Below are 22,807 nucleotides of genomic sequence, written 5' to 3'. Positions count from 1 at the left end.
CGTGCGAACCGCTTCTTTGTGCTTTTACTCTCCCTTACATTTGCACACTGTCCGCGCATCCATCCTCGTCATTGTTGCAGCAATCACTCTACCACATCGAACTTTGTTTACAATTACATTTGCAATCTGAAGGGCTCAATGGGTGTTTCCACTATACTGGTAGCGCGCTCAGTTTTAGCGAGAATGGAATCGGCGCCAACTTCTCTCCGGTGAGACATCCATCAGAACAGGGCTGAAGTACATATGTATCTCCTGCACAGCAAAAGAAATTCCAAATATCCGGGGTGGAGACTAGGAGCTGATAAGTGTTATTAACAGAGTACGGGCTTGTCAATTGATATAGATTGTGACCGCTAGTCATGAATCGGCCTCCCACACTTGTCAGGTTCTCAAGAACATCCCAGGTGGTTCTTCCTACAACAACCGAAATTCCCTGTTTCAAACCGATCGACTGGCTTCCACAGTTGCAATGGGTGCCTGTTCTGCTCTTCATCCGAAAAGAACAATAGAACTTCATGGCAGATGAAACAAGAGTGGACACAGCGCGCGGGAATGAGTGAAAATCTACGTTCTTCGACGTGCTCAACATTGCTTAAATGTTAGTCCTCGGCGTTGACACGGAGCTAGAACTCGGTCTTCACATTCATAGAATACAATGATTTTGAGGACACTATGATTTACATAAAAAAACACTATTGTTGCAAGTGAGATTGTCAGGCGAACCTCTTATTCTAGTATCCATTCGTCTCCGCTCTTCTTGATGCCAACAGCTCTCTTCTCGTCCAGACTAATACGACCAGCATTGAGAATGGCAGTTGTAAGCACGGTGTTGGTAATGGTCGGATAGCCGTAACTATCATAATCGGAGGGTTTTGCAACGCCAGCGTTGACCTCTCGGGAGGCATCGATGAACTTTTCGATAGAAATATACCCGTAGCCCCGTTGTCCGTCGAAATGACCAGTCTCGGACGGCGAATATTTCATACTAGCGATGAATAATTAAATACACTTGTTTCTCTTGTCAAGGCACTCACTAGAAGGGATTATACCATGTCTTCCCAGTTTCGTCGACGGTGATATCATATCCGCGGTGAGCTTGGTCAACATTTATGTCACCCTACGAAACAATTAGCAGAAGCTTTACGTTGTTGCAACATAGTGACCGAGTCACCTTCGAACCCATATAATACCAATGCTGGGCAGAGTGAATACCCGCCTTCAAAGGTGCAGTCCAAGATGCTGTATAGACTGCTGTGCCCTTGTGTCCTGGGCTCTTGATCGACTGCCAATCGACCAGGAGCGTGATGGTGTCTTCTGTTTGAGGAACACAGTTGTATGGCTCTCCCGTAGCAATGCCGGTTGCTGCACTGGCAACAACTCGCGTGGGTACTGCTTTATCTTGAAGAATCCAGCAGCTAATATCAATATGATGTGACGAGAGATAATAGCTGAGTAAAAAATGTCAGCATACAAATTGATCTGCAAAAAGAGGAGCTCACCTGATGTCTGAATCCTTGCCAGCCCAAGCACGGAAGGTTTCCAATTGACTCTTCGGCTGGCTCATCCATGCGCTGAAGAAGTTGAATTCGCCAAGTGCCTGTGCTCTGACTTTGGCATCACTATACACGGGATCAAAGCGCTTATGATGCTCCACAAAGCAGACAACGTTGTGCTTTCTCGCAGCTGAAATGAGCTCATTGTGATGTGATAATAATTTGGTTGCGGGTTTGGTGACGAGAACATGAATGCCACGTTGTATCGCGTACAAACTAATGGGGTAGTGAGTGCCTATAAGTGATCTCGCTAGTGAGTAATCTAGATGTTAGACACGCGAAAGATCGAAACTCACTATCAGGTGTAAACACGATAATAGCATCTCCAGGAGACATTTTGTCGATGGCATCCTTGTCTATGAGGGTAAGACATATTCACAGCACACTTAGAAGCAACACACAAGCCTCGGGATCGATATTTCCCTCTTTTGGGTACTCCTCAAAGCTAATCGGCGATTGGCGGTTGTCTAAGAACAAGCAATATTAACGCGATCACGCACGAGGTGTCCATATCCTTGTAAACATTCTTAATGTTCTCTTGTAAGTGTTGGCGTATTGCAGGGAATTTGCCGCCATTAACGCCGACCATTCCCAGCTTGCCAATCTAACGTTAAGATAGATGTAAGCACGGAAAATAATCGATTCACTGTAAAAATTACGCACTTTGCCCAACCTTCGAAGATCGAACAGCGTAAGGCCAACCACCTTATGTCATGATCTCAGTCATTGTGTAAACGACTAAGCCAGGGAATGCACATACCCCAATCTACGAATGCTAGGCCTTAGCTGTCAGTAAAAATGGACAAGACAAATATATGACACCTTCTTATCAGATGTAGAGGCTCCAGAACCAGTCCATCCAGTGGTGTACTCTCCCTGAGGATCGCATGAGAAGCTTGATAGGACAGTTGCTGGTCGATCGAATACTCACAGTACCACCTATTGCGAGTACATTGCCTGGTCAGAATTGTGCCAGGCAACATTAATTGGCTTACACATTAAAACGTTCAATTTACTGAGGTTTGACATGGCGACGCTAAGGAAAGATATCACTGAATGAAAGAAAGAATTCCGGAAGTGGTCAGTTGTCTTAAACCCAGTAACGCTTAGCGGCCCGAACGCACACATCGGACCGGATATTGGAAAATGTAGCATCACGTAAGCTGATCACGAACTTCAAAGACTCGCAAGGCCTAGGTGCAACTGTGGACCAATCATGCATACATTCAGGCGTAGTCCTCCTAATGCGCTCATGGAGAGACGGTGATGCTTACCGTTCACAAAGAAGAGGAGATGTTCACTATACTATTCTGCCATTGGGCTTTTGATTCGGACCAAGCCTACGTAGGTCTTGCTGTTTCGATTGCGGGGCGTCCAGCCAAATCTAGATATACCAGACATGGGCGGTTGCCGGAAGTCTCTGTTAATGACACGACTCGAACGCCGCTCGCTGCATGTCCGTTGAACTTATAAAGCCATGTCGATAGCCTATGTGACAACTCGGAACCAGCACAGCGATATTAGATATTCCAAACTTGGAACTTAGAGCCTCGAAGCTGATGGAAGTTAGTCCTTAAAATATCGAACCGTCATGGTCAGCTGATCCGTACACTGTATACAGAACTTAGAAGGATGCGGAATCTCCCGAGAAGGCTGAACTTGCAGGTTTGCACGCCGAGTCAAGCTCTCACAAGTGCCTTGCGGAAGGTGTGCAAGACGCCTGGGACACAAGAGCCGCTTCCTCAATCGAGTCTTGGTATCTTCCTTTACAGGGTGTCGAGCGCCTCGGGCACATCGGCATGAGCCAACGACACGTCCATCATGTGGTGCCAATTGCGAAGGTGGATGCCATTCATTCACCACAGTAAATGTAGTTCGCTTCAACCTGCCGGACTTGTCGCGCTGGCTAGCTAGCGATATTTATATATAACAAAATGTTCTGATCGAGATTTTATGAGTGCAGTCACGACAATTTATATGATAGGCATCGTACCTTCTCCACCCTCTGCACCAAGAGTATCGTCGTCTTCGTGTTCACTGGTTTATACTGGTCTGACATCCGAATTGGAAGGGTCAAAGAACCCACAAAATTAGCACGTGTTTCATTAACTTTTGTGACGTCACAAGGCCTTAAGCAAACCTCGTGGGTGCTCCTTAGCCGCATCTCCAATTTACTGGCTGCACACACGCAGCGCATAAGAATATTCTACTGCGCAAGCGTCGTCTGTAGACAACCTCGCCTTGTGTGCCTTGCTTTAATCTGTTGTGAACGGTTAGCGCACACTTGTCACCACTGAGTAAGTTTAATCGATCTGGGCTTGATGTCCTTCCGACGTGCTAACCTTGCTGCCAGCCGTTTTCCGCCTGGAGTCCATCCCGACTCTCCGTGCCTCTCTCTCTCTGGCAATATCTGTGTCATTTTGTTGTATCTGTTGGACGCACCTCGTCTTGGCCAACCATCACGAACATGCAGCTAGGCTCTGTCACAGACTCTGGCTTCATTCCAAGGAAAGAATTTATTCGTGAACAACGAGCCACGAACATCTTTGGCCTTCTTGCTATCTCTGGTTCAAGTTGCATCAGGCTTTATTCTTTTCCTCCCGATGTCATTGCAGCTTTACGTCGACTCCTTGATCACTTTTACCTGACAGGTGGATTTCGCGAGGATATACAACAGAACTTCTGGGAATTCACTATAACTCAAAAGCCTTGGAATTCACCAAAGAGTCCTCGTACAGAGCGAATTCTCCTCGATATACTCGCTGTCATATACAGGTTTGGATACACTATACTTTCTAGCATCGACTATGGTCGGGAGCGCGACGATCGTTTAGCTATCTCATTTTCCAGGCCACTTTTGCCTTCTTCACCTGCTCTACCTTCTGCACCAGCTCCCGCAGGCTCGGGAAGTAACATTTCGCACCAGACTGGGCTGCAAACGGAGAGAAGAATGCCCTTTGCCATCTCGTTTGTCTCGCAGACCATCATGCGAGTCATCAATCCACCACTAAACGCAACTCCAGCAATTCTTCAAGCCGTGCGAGGATCGTGGCCTCGGGGCGTATTATCGGAGAAGAAAACGGACAATGCGTACGAATTTAAGTTGAAGGGGTATAGCTGTGAGTGTCCTTGAGTAAAATCCGTGTAGGTTTTAAAAGGCTTTCATGCAGGGTTCAACGAAGACACATTTGCGACAGATTCTCTGCGACACATACTTGCACTTCTACAATCCCTCGATGCTCATGCATGTTCCCTCGTCATTTCGCTGGCAATCAATGGCCGTTCCAGAGTCAAGGACCTATGGGTCTTTACTGGGCCTGGCACTACTGATACTGATCCTTATTGGCCCGAATCTCCTATAAGCCAATCCGGCTCCATGCTGGATGTAAGAAGATCTCATCGGGTGTCGACGCCCGAACCACCAGAAGTGGGTATGATTCCCAGCTCTTTGCATAGAAGAGTCATTACTGGCCCTCAGCACCCGCCTCACGGCTTGCCATCCTCTCAGACGTCACCTCACCACACGCGGTCGGCCACAGAATCCATCGTATTGCCTCCCCTTGCGACAAATTTGCCGCCTCGTGCAGTGCCAGGCAATCAAATGCGAAAGCCTGCACCTCGCGCACAAGTGCCCGTGTCTGTTGACTTTGACGCTCGGGATGATGATGAACATGGACGATTTCGCACTTCTCTTGCTAGTGCTGTGCCGAGCAGTTGTGAGAACATGACTGGTATAGGTTCAATGGCGCGTAATAGATTCACTTCCAATCTCAATTACACAGCAACCCCTGGCCCAATTCCTGAATCGGATAATCCCACTGAAGATGCTGTATACTCGTCGCCACCTCCAGAACGACATCATCATAGACCGAGATCGAGATCTCCGTCTCCCCAACGCCGGGTGAGCGCTCTGCGACCGGTGTCGACTCGTTCGAAGACTCCTCCTCTCCTCCGATCACATTCCCCACCTAGGGACCCTCGCAACTCATCACCCACACCTGCCAGCCATGATGTCTCGATGAATGAGGGCCCGCCTCTCCTCAGCCCAGGGATGTTTCGTATGAGAGACTCAGCATACTCTGCGAATACTATTGATGCAGATACATCTTCCGGGGTCCCATTCAAATGGCCAGGACTTGGCCGGCCAGATGGCATTGAAAACATTGAGGAGGTGCACGAGGAACTATGTGAAGAACCAGCGCCACACCTACCTATTTTACCTGGTGCATGGGAAATGTCGCCTGAGGAGGAGCGCCCCGAGATGGTGTCTCGTATGACCGAGGCAGCTATGACCGATGAGCGATGTCTCCATCTGGAACACAGAAGAAGTCCAGACAAATCATTGCATGATATCGATGCGAGGATTGCCTCGCCGGAGCTTGTTAGTGATCAAGCTGTGCGCAAGAGTGAAGCAGGGCTTATTGGGATGATATCTCCCCCGAGGCCTCCTCCACCACCGATTCACCCTCCGTCAAGGGAGAGCGTTTATAAAAGGAAGGCATCAAGTTCAACTGATCCACCTGCATCACCTATAAAGTCTGGGAGTCGCAGTGGGAGTGGCAATGGTTGGGTGCTTGTAAACGTTGAGGGCAAGGAACACATGACAGCCTCCATGTCAACGCCAGTTGGTAGCCCCACGTCCCCGACACAAGTCGAACGTGGAGGCAAGCGCACTGCAAGTGCTGCCGCAGAACGGGCCTCGATGACCGCTGCAGCGAAGGCGATTGCCGTCATCGACGCACAAGATACAAAAGCAAAGAAGCGCCAGTCCACTGGTTCTGGTCTACGACGCTTGCTATCTATCTCGCGGCCTGGTGCCAAGGGCGCTGACGAAGTGAAATCTGACCCTCGTCTCGCTGCTCTACGTTCAAAGGACTTAGCGTCCAGCGAAAAAGAAAGTTCCAAACTCACCTCCCCTCGCCAAAGGCGATTTCGCAACAAGTTCACTCGCCTTGGAGCGTCAGAGCCTGCTGCTCGACCACCAGATCGAGTGCGGGTCAATCTCAACTAACTTTTCCCTTCTATCCATTCTCGATTCCCCATCCCTTATATTATCGACATATGCTTAATTGCCTTTTTACGAATCCTCAGCAGCATATGACACCATAACCCACACTTACTGACTTCTCTGTGCATTCGTTTGTCGCTCATGTAGTTCTTATGCTTTACCTTTCTACAGGTGCCTTACGACAGACTACTCGTAATCTTACGGATACAGCATATCGCTTTTCAAAGTGGTGTCAACTCACTCTTCGTGGCCTGGAGGTTTCTGAATCTGTCGCCTCTGTGCTTAATGCATTCAACTTTCGATTTACCGACAATTTACGCCAGCAAAACCCACCTAACTCATTGTGGCTGAAAGCATGTAGATTCTTTTCGCGCACCGGTCAGATGCTGTTTCCCACCAGAAGATAGATAGTGACTTCCATCGCACATCTGTCATCTGATGTCTTTCACAGCGAGCCTCTCTAAATTAGTCCACAGTTGCACTCGTGCGCCATGCGGGTACGGGTATATACCGACCCGGTATTGCGATTATCCGCGGGAACAAGTATGAAACATATGTCTAATAACTATCACTCGGAATGATCATCCGAGGGATCCGTTCACGGATATTATGGTCCGTTCATTGTATACAAGCGGAACAACGCGTTCAGGGTCATCGTGATATGAGTTGCATCTTGCAACCATCGTGTATTGGAATTTCTCGGTAAGTGTAGGATTCTCCATCAGAAGGTTGACGAAACTTTCAAGTTGGAACTTAACACCATTGATGACGCCCAGAGTTATTAGCCATGAGCTGTCGAATGACATTTTTTCTGGACTCGTGCAGTATTAGTATGGGCATCGGTGTATTCACACAATCTACAAGACACGAGCTCGGGTAATGAAGACGAATCATGGTAATTATCTGTATCTTTCATCTTCCAGATGCGAGCTCGCTCATGAAGGTGCAGACTTATCGCACCATGAAGTTCATTCACGGTGTCCGATTGAACTTTTCAGCAGTAGACGCAACTCTGGTCTGCCAGTGCTGCCAGTGCGTCGCCAGTTTCTTCAGGGGATCGGGGATATTGCCCCCATCAATATAGGTATGTAGTTCAGCTTTTGACGACATTAATTGTAATTGTCGTTCATCTTGATTTTACTGGGGGATTAATCAATCTCGAGGTGCAGGATATGATGCACCTCAGAGCCCCCTGGATTGTGGCTTCTCGGTGCTCTCAGAAGCTAGTTAGGAAGCCTGACCAAATGTGGTGTGAGAGCCGACGAGGATGCCTGTGACCTACCTACCCACCGAATCACCGTGCTAGACCTAACACTTCTGACATCATTTCAGTTCCAGTCACCATAGAGATCATGGGAGGTGTGCAACGTCAGGTATTACAGGGACGAGACCACATGCATCCGGGATGTCATTCAAGCGAGCCTGGATCAACTTCTCATCGATAACCAGTCTCTCGTGTACAAAGGACAGCGCGGTATACAGCTCAGGCTATTTCCAACCGTATTGACAGGCAATGGCCTCATCTTACTACTGTTCGTGCTTTTTTCGGTATGTCGCTGCTCTCTTCAATTCTTCCGACTAGCTCACTGAAGACTGCTGAAGTGAGCACTATGCTGTATTCGCCTTACTCTATCGCGTGACTTCAGAGACACAAAATCTGGCTCCTGATGCTCGCGTGTGTGGTGTCTTACTGTATATGGCTGGCATGACATCTCTATTTCTCCGCCCACCATTCAATGCCATCGATATCGTTTAACAGCGATTATTCCTCGCTATAGACATTTCCTCTATCACCCTTATCGTACGTGGACATTAATACATAGCAGTTCTCCTTCGTTGTGACAAGTGGAAGTAGCTCCGAGTAGCCTAATAGCATGTCTACATACGCGTTTGACCACATGTTAGATCACGTGAATGCCAGCCACATTCCCTTGGATGTACTTGTGGTCCTACAGTGTGCACAGGCATGGAGTGAATTGAATGGAAGTTCTTGCAGAGGAAAGTTTGGAAGTGTCTTAATCGTGACAAGATGGCGGTGGAGGAGTTGTCAATAAATTGGTGTAGGACAAGAAGTACGTCTCGAGCCAAAGGAAAGATCACAAGAATGAGCCCAAGATCAGAAGACCGGGCGTCACGGTTGTGTACTGGCGTCGATGGGCAAAATCCATGGCACTTAAAGGGCATCCCATTGCCAGCTGGCGCGAGAAAAAGATTGACCGCGTTTTTGGTGTTCGGTAGAAAGGTTCATGGAGTTCGAGGTGCAAGCCTTGTGCGGTTCCCGTGACAAAACGACAGACGTGGGTGGACTGCCGGTAACACACAAGCAAAAGCGATTGATTCTACTAAATACTAACTGTTGTTAATGAAACGCGACAGTCGCTAGAGAAAGATTTAATGCTGAGTGCAGAAAAGACTTTGGTTGAAGTTGGCGTCTCTTGTGTAATAAGACGGAGGCAGAGGTGCAAAAATGCACAGGGACCGCTTCACGCATTCGTTTCCTCCCTAATAGCCACCCGCGGCCGTTCCCTCTTATTTCCCGCTTCCTGCCATCTTCACCCTTGTCCTCCAACAATCCTTCCTCACAATGCCAACATGCAGACGCAAACGTGTCGTCCTCACAGAACCATCCGAGGCTCTTCTCCAGGCTGCAAAGTCCAACCCTAACAAGGAGGTCTATTATCTACAGCAAACCGGCGAGATATTTGAAACTTATGAGTTTGTCAAACCTTTTCTTTTTCCAATGTCTCCTACAACCATGTTCTCCTCAGGGCCTACGCTGCGCGGATGTCATTTTACAGGCTTAAGCAGTTCCAGTGCGAGGTCACAGGAAAAAGTGGCCTTGACTACTTCCAGGCGCTTGAAAGCGAACAACAGGAGGCACAGACTATGCACTCCAGGTTCCCTGAGCCTCTGAAGGCCGCTGTCCTCAAGGCCGTCCAATGGCGTGCGTCTTTTCTCAGCTCTTCTGAACTGAACGTTGATCATGTTTGTCGTCTGTAGAGGTTGTAGGTCGACTAGACCACCTCGTAGAAGCTGTCTTTGACCGGTTCAAGGACCGCTATTTTGTGGATGAGAGTAAGTTTGCCCGTCAACGTTAATTTACTCTGGTACTCATCCCATCCTTTCACGCGACGTCAGAGGTGTTCGTTGACGCGCAAGGCGACAAGTTCGTGCATCATATCTCAATATATCTACCCCGCTAACTAATATGTATCTCGCCAGGTTCTACGCGAAAGTTGTGCAAGTGCATCCTCCGAAGACCAAGGGTGAAAGTGTCGGTGTCCCAGCCGAGAATCAAGCCTCATCTTCATCAGTGCCATCTCCGCCTCACGGAATTGCTGACGATGACGCTGTTCAAATTCACAAGATTGGTGGAGACTTGAAGATCCCAGCGAAGGAAGCATTGGTCCGTGATGACCCCCTTACGTACTCCTACAAGGTGCAGATACTTGAAGAGCAACACGAGAAGAGTCACGAGAAAGGAAAGGCTGCATCGAAAGACAAAGCTAAATGGAGCGGTAGCTTCATGGATGTTCAGTGCAGCGTCATGAGGTTTGTGACCCTCGTTAGCCCAACATGAACAAACCTGACCACGTCTTGTTGTAGCCGCGATCGCCTTGCATTCTCGAAATCTATTCTTCGTCGCTTTATCCGTGACTGTGTTGATCGTGATGCTGCTGTCGCTTCGCCATGGACGGTAAAACCAGTTATCGCGAAGCACTATGGTGTCGACTCTGTGATGCCAGAGGAAACACGCAAAGGTGTTGAAGACATCAAACGCGGTGAGATCGACAAGCGTAAAAAGATATGGGAGGACAAGGAAGGACCACCAACCAAGAAGCAGAAGAAGATGACTGCTGCTCAGGAGGAAAGAGGTAACGTTGTTCTATGTTGGATAATGCTCGGTGCTGATTACTGTAACAGTGAAAGCCTTGGCTGTTGCAGCTGAAAAGCGCGAGCGCGAAGCTCGTGAAAAGGCAGAGCGTCAACAAAAGGCGAAAGAGGAGGCTGAGCGTCTGGCTGCAGAGAAGAAGAAAAAGAAACCCATTCGCTACCCTACTGAAGATCTGGATGTTCGGCTTAACGACAAGGAAAAGAAAGCGGGTTTGAAGGTCAAAAAGCCAACACCAAGCAAATTGGGACTTCCGTTTGGCGAGAACCAGGGTACTTTTGAAGCATTTTTAACGGCATGGAATTTCCTGGTCATTTACGGGTAAGTGAACAATCGCAAATAGTTGCATATGAATATCTAACAGTTTATCGCAGACAACCACTCCACTTGTCAACGTTTACAATGGACGAGTTTGAACATGCCTTGCGGCATTCTCTCGTAGACCCGCCTTGTGCACTATTAGGAGAGATTCACTCGACGCTCATTTACAACCTACGCACAGTGCCATTTACTCGGCATAGTGCTGTCCTGTCGTTACTGCGTATTCAAGATACACCGGAAGGAGACTATAGAGTGCTTGGTGTTTCAATCGACAAGTTAGCTGGTGCCATGGCTGACATAGGGAACAACTGGGAACGGATCCCCTTGCGGCACAATGAGATGCGAGACGGGTGGGAAGAGGCTCTTCTAGGATGCCTAAAAGATGTGAAGTGATTTCAGCCTATTATTCATATTCGATGCTCATTTCTAATAGCATGCCACACTCGACAACTTTCCCCGTCTACGAGAAGTCTTGACAAGATTACTCTTTGCCCCGGAACTACATGAAGAAGTTTCGTCTTCATCGTCAAGTTCTCGTGTTTCAAGTCCTGCCGCAAACGTCTTAAGTGTCCAATCCTCACCCAGCGAGCGTTACTATGCGTTGCCTCCTGCCGATAGGATTGACATCCTTACCTTGATGTGCAATCTTGCCGTCTCGAGCAAGGCAGTTCACTCCCACATGGAGTCATGCGAAGAGCAGTTAACGGCTCTTCGCAAGGAGAAAATAGAGATTGGCCGCCAGAAGAAGCAGTAGTGAGTTCGCTTTGACGCACAGCGGTATTTCCATTTAACGTCCTTTTTCAGCACTGAGGAAATGAATTCCCTCGCCGGGGAAACGGAGGTGAAGGAGCTTGGGACCAACGGTGTCGTCCCAGACGAAGATACTACGATGCACGAGTCCAGTGATCTTTCGGACGTTCCTTCAGAAGATGGCTCGGAGACCGCATCAACTTCTAGTGCTCGCCAAAAGAGATCAGCGCGTCAGAAAGATCTTCGTCAGAAAGCCCATACCCAGGCACATGCGAAGCAACGAGAACTTGCTCGTGCTCAAGCAGCCTCTGCGAAGCAAGCACTGGCAGAACATCGCAGACTCGATGAAGAGGTTAATAAGCTCGAGCGTCGATTAGAGGCGATTGAACGAGAGTTCAGGAAGCTACTTGGTGCGGTGCGAGTCAAACCATTGGGAAAGGACCGGTTCCATAATCGGATTTGGTGGTTCGACGGCATGGGATCTGCTTCTTTGCTGGGTAGTGGAGGCGTCGTCCAGTACGGAGCTGGTCGAATCTTTATACAGGGTCCGAGCGAGATGGACTTGGAGTTAATGTTGAAGAAGGAAGATGATGACTATGAAGCTAGGAGGCTTGAAGAAGAAGGGCCAGAGGGAATGTTGGCACCATCCGAGTGGGCGCAGTATGCTGAGCCCGAGGAGGTATTCTCCTTTAGCTATCGTTTTGTTGACCGTTGTTGACCGTTTGGCTTTGCAGCTTGACGAGTTCCTCGCTTGGCTAAACCCTAAGGGTGTTCGGGAACTGGCCCTGAAGAATTCATTCATAAAGTGGTGGAATCATATCGCTCCTGGTATGCGCAAACGCATTTCTGTAAGTACTAGAGATCTCGACAATTGTCGTTGTCTAACCACTAAGAGCAGGATCTCAACATAAGTGCAAAGCTTCCTGAGGCGAGGCGCAGCACCCGAACTAAATCTTATGGTCACGATGTCTCTCGAGAGCCTTACATGATGTGGACAAACCGAAGAGCTGTCAACTCAGTGTAATGTACGTTTTGTAAACATCCTATTAACCCGTTGAGGCCTAGGTTGCACCTGCCGTTCAGCATCATATAAATAATGAAAGCATGCAAATCAAAATAATAGAGCGAGTGTAAAAATAAATAAATATATATATGGAATAGTAAAATTTAAGGCCGCATCACCTAAGTTAGTCTTTTCTATGGTGATCGCCAAACTACCCATGTCATGTAAATGTCAATAAAATTTCTTGCCGGGCTCGGCTAAGATTATTCCGTTATTCAAGCTTCGCCCGGATCTCCTGTTCTAAATCTTAGATAAACTGTCGAGTACTGCAAATTTATGCCCTTGTCATTGCAAGCAGTGTCCCACATTCAAAATGACGTCCTACACATCGCGTGCAGGAATACCCTTCACTTCTAGCTCTGTAGATAGTTCCACAGGCAGCATGAGGGGTGTCATTGCTTCATGTGCGTACTGAATTTGCTCCTACTGGTTTAAACTTTACAGTCAGTCTCACTCCAAATGCAGACCGTCGCTCCCAATTCTTTGCCAGTTCAAATATACCATATAACGCTAATTTTTTTGACGAGGGATCGGATGAAGAGGCTCGCGTTGGAGAAGATGACGAGGAAGGCGAGTTAGCTCCGATACCCAGGGATGACATGACAGAGTTCTGGGACTGGGACGAAACGTCGCGTCCAGTCGTGCGACGTGCACGAACTTTTATCCCCCGACAGCCTGTTGATAAACGGGAAATCACTGTTACTAGTGCAAGTCAGCTCGATCAATCAACCAGTGATGAAGCTGTTCCTTTACTCCAAGCATCTCCCATCTCCAATCAAGTCAGTTATGGGGGATCTAATTCAGATACGTACGTCGGGGGAGAGTCACACGACCCAACAGATCAGTCTTTACTACGGCGCAAGTCGTCCGGTACCCTAAGGAAACCACACAACTACGGAGGTCAAAGTACCTACGGGCAGACAGTAGGTCATGTTATTTGATCTCAAACGTTTCTGATAAATCCTGTTGATCACTCAGCTATTCAACAGCATTGCGATATTATTGGGCATTGGAATGCTATCCGAGCCCCTAGCTTTCGCATATGCTGGTTGGATCGGTGGAACAGCTCTCATTGTATTTATGGGCTTCTTGAATTGCTATACGTCGGTTGATCTCGCACTATTTTATCATGTCCTCCCACTCACCGCATGCAACAGTGCTAAGATTCTTGCTAGAATCATCGTGGAGGACCCTCGTTTGAGGTCATACGCCGACATTGGCCGCAAGGCGTTTGGTCCAAAATCGATTGCCCTGACCACGATCATGTTTTGTCTTGAACTCTTTGCCGTCAGGTCAGTGTGTTTTCTAAATGACGTAGTCGCACTGTCGATGTTTCTTTAGCGTTGCTTTCGTCACTCTAGCCGCTGACTCTATGCATGAAATCATGCCAGCGTATTCCTCAGGCACGTTTAAAATCGCGTCCATAGTTGTGTAAGTGTTGCTTCCTAATGCTGCCAACACAATTCTCATGGCTCCTGTTCCTTGACCTTTTGAACGATAGCTTGGCACCAATGGTTTTTCTACCCCTGTCTATACTCTCTTATACCTCGCTATTTGGCATCTGTTCGACGCTCTTTATCATTCTTGTCGTTTTCATAGATGGCTTTTCTAAGCCAGATGCTCCTGGCAGTCTCTGGAGTCCGGCTGCAACGTCATGGGGGACTGACTCTATGACAGAGCTTGGAATTGCTTTTGGCTTGTTTATGGCTGGCGTATGTCTCATCTTGCATTCTGTTCCCGAGACATGTCACTCATTTCAACGTTTTAGTTCTCTGGCCATGCTGTAATACCATCGTTGGCCCGTGATATGGTTCATCCTTCTGAGTTTGATCATATGATCAACTGGGCCTTCGTGAGTACATTTTTCAACAGTATTTTCAACTTATTGATCACCACTTCCCAATCTCAATAGGTCATTACCACATTCATTTACGGGGTCATTGGTTATGCTGGGTATTTGATGTTCGGACGGAACGTGAGCGACGAAGTGAGCCTTATAATCTCAACTTTTGGATGACAATCCGAGACGTTGATGACGCATTTAGATCAGTAAGGACCTCATGAATACTGCTGGTTATACCCCTTGGATCAATGAAATTGCAATGTGGACGTTGGTGTCAACCCCTATGTGAGTTTCAGAAGCTCCCTTCCTTTTCTACACTGACACTTCTGTGAACAGCACAAAGTTTCCTCTCAGCACGAGGCCAGTGAGTGATATGCACTTATCCTAGAGAACTAAAAAATGATGTGCTTCCGTCTAGCTCAATGTCATCCTCGAAATCATGCTTGGCATAGATAATCATGCGCCGTTTCAAGGTAGCACCAAACCCCAGCTGGACACTCAGCTTTCTACGGCCCGTCGGCTTTTGAATCGTCTATTCTTTATTGTCGAGCGTATCTCTGTTCCCGCGTTGTCTATTTTGGTGTCGATCCTCGTTCCAGAGTTTAGCTCCCTTATGGCCTTTCTCGGTTCATTCTCAGCCTTTATGATCTGCGTTATTGGTCCTATATCAGCCAAAATGGCCCTTGAGGGAAGGTGTAGTTTGGTCGATGTTTTATTGCTCACAATAGCGATTGTGATGGCAACTTGGGGTACACTCGCTGCATTTTGGACCACATGAAGTCTTGTCTGGCTTCGCAAAGATATCCTTTTGGTAGTTTATTAGCGCCCTTTGTGTAAACTTCATGTTGTTTTGCCTTTTTGCTTGCGTTTTCTGTGATATCATACAATATCGTTGTCCAATTGCATCACATCCATCGAGATCATATTAAGTGGGTAATGTACAGTGTACACGAATATTGCCGTGGCAAGTCATCATTTGACCTGTACAGAATGTGAAATGACCTTGCTGAGTTCTACAAAAAATCAAGTAGATTGACCGCGGTCCAAAAGTTGCAGCAAATAGAAACTCACGTGGAAGCTTGATATGTTCTTGAATGACGACCGATTCAATCTGATTGTCAGGGTTTGGCGGTATGCTGACCACGCCAGTCGAGGAATCAAATGACCATCGTTGTTTTGCGATCCATGCCTCTAACTCTGGTCCTATAGAAATAATATCAATAGCTGAACAGAAACGACACGTGGATCATAACAAACCTGATAGATCCACATAGGTTCCCAGCCTCTCACTGCTGATCCGCGTGAAAGTAGCCCTTACTGATCGCGCGGCGACTTCCCGGATGGCATCTTCGAATCCTGCACACTCTACTGTGTAATTCTCTCTTATAACCTCCAACTCATCGGACCGGTACAGAGTCCAAAACGCAGAGAAACGACACTGGTGAAGAAGGTTGTAGAGATTCATGAGAAGCGGCAGAAGCGTTGGCAATGGGTCGGGCTCCTCGAGCGTGGAATTTGGCGGCCGATCATCGAGGAGAGATATACAGAGGTTGAAGTCTGGAAAAGGCTCTGCTGTAAGAGCTTTGAGGAGGATATTAATGACAACGTCGGGATTGAAGAGGTCAGGGTTGAATTGGTAGCTGCGACCAAGCCAAAGTATTTATATTTGAGCTGGCTATATGAATCATATAAAACTTACAGCTTCAAGATAGCTAAGTTAGCAAGGCAGTCATACTCCTCGCTGCGGATCTGGTGGTAGAGGTAATCCTCGAGAATACCGACATTTGATGGATTGTAGCGGTCTGGGATTGCATATGAGTGCCAGACCGATTGCGAAGAGTTTATAATCACGCACCAACACCAGATACCAGATTTTCAATAAGCTCTGTCCGTGAAGGAGGCGAAAGCCACGCTGCTGTTGCTGCCATCTCCACGTTGTTTTTGAAGGATATGTGTAGTGGAAGAGGAAAAACTAAAAAGTTGGTAGACCCCAGACACCGGGATTTCGGTTAATTGATCTACAGTTGATCTGAGTCCTCTTCGTAGTTGTCCATCGTACATGTGTGCAGGTACGTAGTGCTAGCAAACTGGGGACTCACATTTTATTCATCTGGCAACTTTTAGTTTCTCATGGCCGTCGAAGACAATTGTTCGATGAACGGGGTTAACGGAGACGCCTCACAAGTTGACACCGTCGTGCCAAACGAGAACTTAGTAGACGAAGAGGTCGAGGAAACAACTTCAGAACATCACCTTTCGAACGGGCGCATGCAGTCTACGCCTGCTCCAGATGCACTAATGCAGGAGACAGATAGATCGAGGCCACAATATGCAGTGAAGTACATTCTGAGCGGACACACTATGGCAATATCCTCCCTCAAGTTCAGTCCAGACGGCACCATGCTTGCTTCGTCAGGTGCGTCTCTTTCCCCTCCTCATTATTTGCGCGCTGTCGACCCTGAAAACTTTGGAAGCAAGCCGCCGACAAACTAGTAAAGCTGTGGGATGCATACTCAGGAGAGATACTGAGAACTTTCGAAGGCCATACTGAGGGTGTTAATGATGTCGCTTGGTCCAACGATGGAGAATTTCTTGCATCCGCATCAGACGATAAGAGTGTTATACTTTGGAGCTTAGAGACGGTGCGTTGCCTCTACTTCAGTCCTGGTTGTCATCAAACCTTTTATTTCAGAACTCTGCTGTGAAAACCCTACTGGGGCACACCAATTTCGTCTTTTGTGTTAACTTCAACCCCCGATCTAATCTGATGGTCACCGGGGGATATGACGAAACTGTTCGCGTCTGGGATGTAGCAAGAGGTTTGTAGATTTGACTTATGCATTGGATACCAGTTGAACGTTATTAGGGAAATCCTTAAAGGTTCTTCCTGCCCACTCTGATCCTGTGACTGCTGTCAGTTTCAATCATGACGGAACGCTCATAGTATCCTGTGCGATGGATGGACTAATGTAGGTGCATCAGGCTATTGCAAGGTATTTCTCTGACGAAATGTAGACGAATTTGGGATGCTGATTCCGGACAGTGTTTGAAGACTATCGTTGATGACGATAACCCCATATGGTGAATGCTTTTTGTCATTCTTCTGCGTGGTATTGACTCGGTGATTTGAGTTCACACGTCAAATTCTCTCCGAACTCGAAATTCATTCTATCAGCAACTCAGGACTCGACAATTAGGCTTTGGGACTACCAGAAGACACGTTGCGTCAAAACGTACACTGGTCACACTAACAGGACATATTGTCTATTCACTTGCTTCAGCACCACGGGAGGATTATACGTGGTGAGCGGTAGCGAGGACGCAAAGATATATATATGGGACTTGCAGAGTCGTGAAGTGCTACAGGTCCTCGAGGGCCACAGAGGTACATTTATTTGGTTCCACTGTGTCCAGTAGCTGATGTGGATTGCGCAGACGCTGTTTTAGCGATTGCGGTAAGAAAAGCCTTGACACGAGCTTCACAAACTGAACTTACCGCTCAGACTCATCCTGTTCGTAACATCATGGCTTCTGCTTCAATGGAGAAAGACCTCACCATCAGGCTGTGGTATGATGAATGAGTTGACTCGTTCAGAACTTACGGACACCGGAGTTCAAAGATTAATCTTGAGAACAACTTGGGCGTTTACAGTCGTTTGCATTGAAAAGTTCACGCCTTGGTTGGACGTAACATGTTTGTAGCCCGCAAAAAACCTGCATATTCTTAAATGTGTTTGCTGTGCGGTCTGTCACACTCTACTCTCCACACCTGGACTGAGCAACAATGGAAGAGAATTATTTTGTAGCATTTTCGGCGGCGAAATATCTTGACACTTCACCTTCACTGACGGATCAGAGATTCATTGTGTCGTTGTGCCTCTCAACCGACACAGGATCTCTCATTTATCACATCTATTCCTGATGCCAACCCATCCCTGTTCCTCAACGAAAGTCAGGGGCGGCTGCTTGAGACACGGAATATTCAAGTCCTGATTGCCGCACTGTCACGCAGCCTTCATTGACATCGACTCGCATTCACCTTGGTATATGCGGACGGCAAGATCTGTTTGAGCCTATACCATTGAGAGTCATCGGTAAGATCGGCCTTATCAGCTGCTCGAACATAAATCATACCATACCTTGTAGAGACAAAGTTCAGGCTTCATGGACGGCATAGTTCACGTGAATACAGCAAATTTCAGCCCTGCAGGGAAGGCGGGGAATTCATGCAATGTAATATTGACACTACCGATGAGGCCGGAGATGCACCCTAATTGGAGGTCTCAGGCTTATCAGGCTTATGCTCGATATCGACTGGAACAAGACCTAAGATCTAAGAATGAAGACTGATCATCAGCTGAAACTCGGGATCAATATGCAGCGTGACAGTTCAACGTTCACCCACGTAATAGATAACATTTTGGAACCTATGGCTGTAGTAAAAATATTTGATAGTCATGTGGGCTCAGCAAGGGATTCCGAGGATAGCCTGTCGGCGGTGCATATGACACAAGAGGCAAGCTGTGGGCCAGTGACGTGTATGGGGTTATTTAAACTCCGCTTCGCAGTATATAAGTGCGTTACTCATCCAGTTGTGATTAACGTTAACGTCCATCGACACTTACAACCTCCTCATACTCTCAGTTCCAAGTTAGTTCTCGATCGCTTACTATTCTACATGTATGTGAGGCTGACGACGAGTTTACAGGATGCAGATTTTTGTCAAGACCCTTACCGGCAAGACCATCACGTTAGAGGTCGAGTCTTCTGATACCATCGATAACGTTAAGGCCAAGATCCAAGACAAAGAGGGGTATGTATGCCATCTCACAGATAGAAACTCACAACTGACGGTTGTGTTGCAGTATTCCTCCAGACCAGCAGCGTCTTATCTTCGCTGGCAAGCAGCTTGAAGATGGTCGCACGCTGTCGGATTACAACATTCAGAAGGAGTCCACCCTTCATCTGGTCCTGCGTCTCCGCGGAGGCATGCAGATCTTCGTCAAAACCCTCACGGGTAAGACCATCACGTTGGAAGTCGAGTCCTCCGACACCATCGACAACGTGAAGGCGAAGATCCAAGACAAGGAAGGCATCCCTCCTGACCAGCAACGCCTCATCTTTGCTGGAAAGCAGTTGGAAGACGGTCGCACACTCTCAGATTACAACATTCAGAAGGAATCCACCCTTCACCTGGTCCTGCGTCTCCGCGGAGGCATGCAGATCTTCGTTAAGACCCTCACGGGTAAGACCATCACGTTGGAAGTCGAGTCCTCCGACACCATCGACAACGTGAAGGCGAAGATCCAGGACAAAGAAGGCATTCCTCCTGACCAACAACGCCTCATCTTTGCCGGAAAGCAGTTGGAAGACGGTCGCACACTCTCAGATTACAACATTCAGAAGGAATCTACCCTTCACCTTGTACTGCGTCTCCGTGGAGGCATGCAGATATTTGTCAAGACCCTCACGGGCAAGACCATAACCTTGGAGGTGGAATCATCCGATACCATCGACAACGTGAAGGCGAAGATTCAGGACAAGGAAGGCATTCCCCCTGATCAACAACGTCTTATCTTTGCCGGAAAGCAGTTGGAAGACGGTCGCACGCTTTCTGATTATAACATTCAGAAGGAAAGTACTCTTCACCTTGTGCTGCGTCTTCGTGGTGGTTGTTAGTTTTGAGCGTTATCGTAGCATGCCTTTCATTACGGATACTGTACCATTGCCCACATACTTTCTATGATACTTTGAATCCGCAACAATTTGCCAAACTTGAAGTCGACCTTCCATGATAAATCGGGCAACACAATAAGATTAACGTTCTACCTAGTATTATGGCGGAGACGAGGGAATAGCATGGCTCTTTCTACGCCTTTTCCTCGATCTGGTCGTGTTTTGGGCTGCGTCGATCATTTTTACACTCTGTTCTTCGTACTTATCATCCTGATAGTCGCATTTCCGTTTTTGGCCTGGCAATTCAGCAGTGTTCAAGGGATCTGATGGCTCCGCTTTAGTTTTTTGCGAAGGTCGAGCAGAGGCTTCTGGATTTGGATTCTTTTTCTTCTTGACGCTCAGGGGATTGGGCCCCTTTGGACCCTTCCTCTTCTTTGGCACTGCTTTATCTCGGGGTACGGTCGCAAGCTCTGGGGCAGATGGACGAAGGGATTGTTCTTCAGTCTAGCAGCAACGTTAAGTTCTGACCTGAGTGTATTTTGACAGCTCCTACCAACTCCTTGGCTTTTAGCGTAGCTTCGCTCGGTGGCTCGAGTATCATGACTGCACGATTTATGTGAATTACAGGTACCGCAGGTATGATGCGCAGTCCATCGCGCAGGGATTGCGATTGCGTAGCGACAACATACCGGTGCTTGTTAGCGTCCCCTTGGTGAGTAGGGACAGTGATCAGATCCTGTGTGGATGGACCATAGAGATGAGACGGATCGCACCTACTACGCTCGATAGGCATGCGTCTCCGGTGATAGCCTCTCGATGGTTGCATTTGCGGCGTTCAAACGTTTTTGCGAGGTCGACGGCAGGTTGCCGCACTTTTCCTTGGAGATACAGCTCGTGCATACAGCATTGCGTGATCACTGAAAACACACTTGTCAGATGTTTAGCAAACGACATTGCGGGCGTGCGAGAGGACTCACTTGGTTTCACATCTCCGTGGAGTACATTAGAAAACTGTTTGATTAGATCCAGCTTGGCATCTATAGCTAATTGGCACATTTCTGAGTCAACTGTGAAGGACTTAGGGTGATGCAATTGTTTGTCACACTGTGGACATACCGAGAATTTGGTAAGGCTGTCTGAATCCAAAAGACATGGAATACAGATGCATAAGTTTGCGGTATGTCTTAGCCCGCTTTTGACGCATCGTGAGTCGAAACGCTGTTGCGAGCAGAGACTCTAGACTTGCTCTAGACAGTAGATTTTGATCTGTTGTTTGGTGTTGTTGTCCACAGAGACTCGCAGCCGCCAAGTTGAAGCGTTCAGTGGACGCGTGGATAAGTAAGTAATAAAGATGGTGCGCATCCTTTCATTGTTGGGCTTCCTTCTCTCGTGGTCAAGGCAAGTCAAATAGTTTTGTCTCTGATACTCAACTTATTGTTTTCTCTAGTATCATATTTGCCGTGGACTTGCACGGGTACATACAATGGAATAAGCTGTGTCCTAGTGAGTCCTCCGTACGGACTGCGTAGCATACATCTCACATTGCAGTAACCAGACTACGGGGCGCTTGCATCTGCCAAGGTCCTTCTCGATGCAGGAAAGATGTCTGGACGCGTGACACGCAATGGAAACTTTTCAATGTAAGGCTGAGTTTCCCCAGAGCACGTTCCCATCTCCACCTCGAACTTGCGCAGACTAGATGTTCCCCCAGGAACATATGTTCTCTCCGTACTATCCCATGATTATTCGTTTGACCATGTAAGCCCTCTCTTTGTGTTTTTGGGCGGTGCTCATTAGACCCACCCAGGTTCGGATAGATGTCTCTCCTTCCGAGACTCTGCCAGAAGTCCGACCGTACATATTCGGCACTCCTCTTCTTACGACAACATCCGTTAGCCTTCCCTATCCAGTTATGCTGACCCCCCGTCACAAGAACAGATACTTCTCGCCTCGCGAATCCTTCAATCTCTTGGGGATGTTCCAGAGTCCAATGATGATGATCATGGTATTGACTGGCGTGATGATGCTTGCAATGCCCTATATCGTGGTAAGCTTTACGTGTATGATTTGCTTTCTAGCTTTATACCGGTGTAGAAACAATTGGACCCAGAAACACTCGACGGACTGAAAGGACAACAAGGGATGTCTACGAGTATAGAAAAGTCCATCCAGAATGGGGATCCCAGAGGGTACGTATCCATTGTATGCAATCCACGAGTTGACGTGCATATACACAATAGGTTATCCGCCCTTCTATCTGCTGGCGAAGAAACTAAATCAAGCACACCTGTCGCAAAGTCCAATACAGGCTCTTCAACGCTTCAACAACGGAAAGGCGGCAAAGGCAATAAACGCCGATGATATATAATTCTACATTCCTCATAGAAGGGGGGAGGGGGCTATGGTTGGAATATGATGTATTACATGCATGAAACTACGTCGGACGACCCGGTGATCTGGGCTGTGAGCCAGACAGAGATGGTACCACACCACCAACCCTCCCAATTCCAGGGTAATCGAAAACGCAACGAAGCACCGTATTTCTGTGGAGATTATAGAGCCAGAGGTTGAACAAATAAACTAAGCAGACCTCTGTTTGAACCGAGCAATTATTGCTTGAGGATTCTGCAAGTAGACATGAGATGACTCCATGCTCGAGCTAAGGAGGAAAACTAAGGTCTCATCTAGTCATCTAGCAAAA

General features: G+C 47.6%; 9 protein-coding genes across 9 annotated transcripts; 6 read left to right on the top strand and 3 right to left on the bottom strand.

Annotated features, from left to right (window-relative positions):
• Positions 1 to 726: 726 nt before the first annotated feature.
• EDB93DRAFT_1085952 (uncharacterized protein) lies at positions 727 to 2,582 on the bottom strand (the record flags this gene model as incomplete). The annotated part of the gene is made up of 10 exons (XM_041445944.1): positions 727 to 985; positions 1,035 to 1,117; positions 1,172 to 1,448; positions 1,500 to 1,788; positions 1,850 to 1,909; positions 1,955 to 1,998; positions 2,054 to 2,157; positions 2,217 to 2,258; positions 2,358 to 2,429; positions 2,535 to 2,582. The coding sequence occupies 10 exons, from the start codon at positions 2,580 to 2,582 to the stop codon at positions 727 to 729; spliced, it is 1,278 nt and encodes a 425-aa protein (XP_041307303.1).
• Positions 2,583 to 4,020: 1,438 nt separating this feature from the next.
• Positions 4,021 to 6,564, top strand: EDB93DRAFT_1250851 (uncharacterized protein; the record flags this gene model as incomplete). Its single annotated transcript, XM_041453072.1, has 2 exons — positions 4,021 to 4,672; positions 4,724 to 6,564. The coding sequence occupies 2 exons, from the start codon at positions 4,021 to 4,023 to the stop codon at positions 6,562 to 6,564; spliced, it is 2,493 nt and encodes an 830-aa protein (XP_041307302.1).
• Positions 6,565 to 8,945: 2,381 nt separating this feature from the next.
• EDB93DRAFT_467268 (chromatin remodeling complex protein) lies at positions 8,946 to 12,579 on the top strand. Its single transcript, XM_041456469.1, has 12 exons — positions 8,946 to 9,276; positions 9,330 to 9,505; positions 9,562 to 9,636; positions 9,700 to 9,727; positions 9,784 to 10,113; positions 10,168 to 10,436; positions 10,486 to 10,774; positions 10,828 to 11,158; positions 11,208 to 11,527; positions 11,579 to 12,203; positions 12,259 to 12,372; positions 12,423 to 12,579. The coding sequence occupies exons 1-12, from the start codon at positions 9,146 to 9,148 to the stop codon at positions 12,546 to 12,548; spliced, it is 2,814 nt and encodes a 937-aa protein (XP_041307301.1). The 5' UTR covers positions 8,946 to 9,145; the 3' UTR covers positions 12,549 to 12,579.
• A 164-nt stretch (positions 12,580 to 12,743) lies between these two features.
• Positions 12,744 to 15,323, top strand: EDB93DRAFT_1148715 (transmembrane amino acid transporter protein-domain-containing protein). Its single transcript, XM_041449587.1, has 11 exons — positions 12,744 to 12,991; positions 13,053 to 13,510; positions 13,566 to 13,690; positions 13,745 to 13,879; positions 13,929 to 14,018; positions 14,089 to 14,299; positions 14,356 to 14,439; positions 14,500 to 14,574; positions 14,633 to 14,715; positions 14,767 to 14,794; positions 14,849 to 15,323. Exons 1-11 carry the CDS (start codon positions 12,901 to 12,903, stop codon positions 15,206 to 15,208), a joined length of 1,740 nt encoding a protein of 579 aa, XP_041307300.1. The 5' UTR covers positions 12,744 to 12,900; the 3' UTR covers positions 15,209 to 15,323.
• EDB93DRAFT_1148712 (ARM repeat-containing protein) lies at positions 15,324 to 16,846 on the bottom strand. Its single transcript, XM_041449586.1, has 5 exons — positions 16,286 to 16,846; positions 16,130 to 16,232; positions 15,688 to 16,070; positions 15,502 to 15,633; positions 15,324 to 15,443 (listed from the first exon to the last, which is right to left on the bottom strand). Exons 1-5 carry the CDS (start codon positions 16,356 to 16,358, stop codon positions 15,403 to 15,405), a joined length of 732 nt encoding a protein of 243 aa, XP_041307299.1. The 5' UTR covers positions 16,359 to 16,846; the 3' UTR covers positions 15,324 to 15,402.
• On the top strand, positions 16,561 to 18,011 carry EDB93DRAFT_1104329 (WD40-repeat-containing domain protein; the record flags this gene model as incomplete). Its single annotated transcript, XM_041447403.1, has 7 exons — positions 16,561 to 16,846; positions 16,909 to 17,072; positions 17,123 to 17,249; positions 17,297 to 17,399; positions 17,446 to 17,511; positions 17,562 to 17,815; positions 17,866 to 18,011. 7 exons carry the CDS (start codon positions 16,561 to 16,563, stop codon positions 18,009 to 18,011), a joined length of 1,146 nt encoding a protein of 381 aa, XP_041307298.1.
• Positions 18,012 to 19,139: 1,128 nt separating this feature from the next.
• On the top strand, positions 19,140 to 20,109 carry EDB93DRAFT_1086055 (polyubiquitin; the record flags this gene model as incomplete). The annotated part of the gene is made up of 2 exons (XM_041445956.1): positions 19,140 to 19,243; positions 19,296 to 20,109. The coding sequence occupies 2 exons, from the start codon at positions 19,140 to 19,142 to the stop codon at positions 20,107 to 20,109; spliced, it is 918 nt and encodes a 305-aa protein (XP_041307297.1).
• Positions 20,110 to 20,487: 378 nt separating this feature from the next.
• On the bottom strand, positions 20,488 to 21,310 carry EDB93DRAFT_1070142 (Fcf1-domain-containing protein; the record flags this gene model as incomplete). Its single annotated transcript, XM_041444955.1, has 5 exons — positions 20,488 to 20,610; positions 20,660 to 20,814; positions 20,880 to 21,023; positions 21,084 to 21,173; positions 21,223 to 21,310. Coding segments are annotated over 5 exons (600 nt in total), but the record flags the coding sequence as incomplete, so codon positions are not given.
• A 147-nt stretch (positions 21,311 to 21,457) lies between these two features.
• EDB93DRAFT_1240825 (uncharacterized protein) lies at positions 21,458 to 22,467 on the top strand (the record flags this gene model as incomplete). Its single annotated transcript, XM_041451801.1, has 7 exons — positions 21,458 to 21,498; positions 21,554 to 21,609; positions 21,662 to 21,746; positions 21,801 to 21,864; positions 21,914 to 22,153; positions 22,201 to 22,295; positions 22,347 to 22,467. The coding sequence occupies 7 exons, from the start codon at positions 21,458 to 21,460 to the stop codon at positions 22,465 to 22,467; spliced, it is 702 nt and encodes a 233-aa protein (XP_041307295.1).
• Between the last annotated feature and the right edge of the window lie 340 nt (positions 22,468 to 22,807).

Source organism: Suillus bovinus, assembly GCF_016758785.1.
Source record: "Suillus bovinus strain UH-Sbo-P2 chromosome Unknown EDB93scaffold_31, whole genome shotgun sequence".
Classification (NCBI taxonomy): domain Eukaryota; kingdom Fungi; phylum Basidiomycota; class Agaricomycetes; order Boletales; family Suillaceae; genus Suillus; species Suillus bovinus.
This window is presented reverse-complemented; position numbering and strand designations above follow the sequence as displayed.

Excerpts from the sequence above, each read along its gene's own strand:
- EDB93DRAFT_467268 (XM_041456469.1), top strand. The coding sequence starts at position 9,146 with ATGCCAACATGCAGACGCAAACGTGTCGTCCTCACAGAACCATCCGAG. Across the intron at positions 11,528-11,578 it reads GGCCGCCAGAAGAAGCAGTA|CACTGAGGAAATGAATTCCC; the intron begins GTGAGTTCGCTT and ends GTCCTTTTTCAG. Across the intron at positions 12,204-12,258 it reads AGTATGCTGAGCCCGAGGAG|CTTGACGAGTTCCTCGCTTG; the intron begins GTATTCTCCTTT and ends TTGGCTTTGCAG.
- EDB93DRAFT_1148715 (XM_041449587.1), top strand. The coding sequence starts at position 12,901 with ATGACGTCCTACACATCGCGTGCAGGAATACCCTTCACTTCTAGCTCT. Across the intron at positions 13,511-13,565 it reads AAAGTACCTACGGGCAGACA|CTATTCAACAGCATTGCGAT; the intron begins GTAGGTCATGTT and ends TTGATCACTCAG. Across the intron at positions 14,575-14,632 it reads GACGGAACGTGAGCGACGAA|ATCAGTAAGGACCTCATGAA; the intron begins GTGAGCCTTATA and ends TGACGCATTTAG.
- EDB93DRAFT_1148712 (XM_041449586.1), bottom strand. The coding sequence starts at position 16,358 with ATGGCAGCAACAGCAGCGTGGCTTTCGCCTCCTTCACGGACAGAGCTT. Across the intron at positions 16,071-16,129 it reads AACTTAGCTATCTTGAAGCT|CTACCAATTCAACCCTGACC; the intron begins GTAAGTTTTATA and ends GCTTGGTCGCAG. Across the intron at positions 15,634-15,687 it reads AACCTATGTGGATCTATCAG|GACCAGAGTTAGAGGCATGG; the intron begins GTTTGTTATGAT and ends TTATTTCTATAG.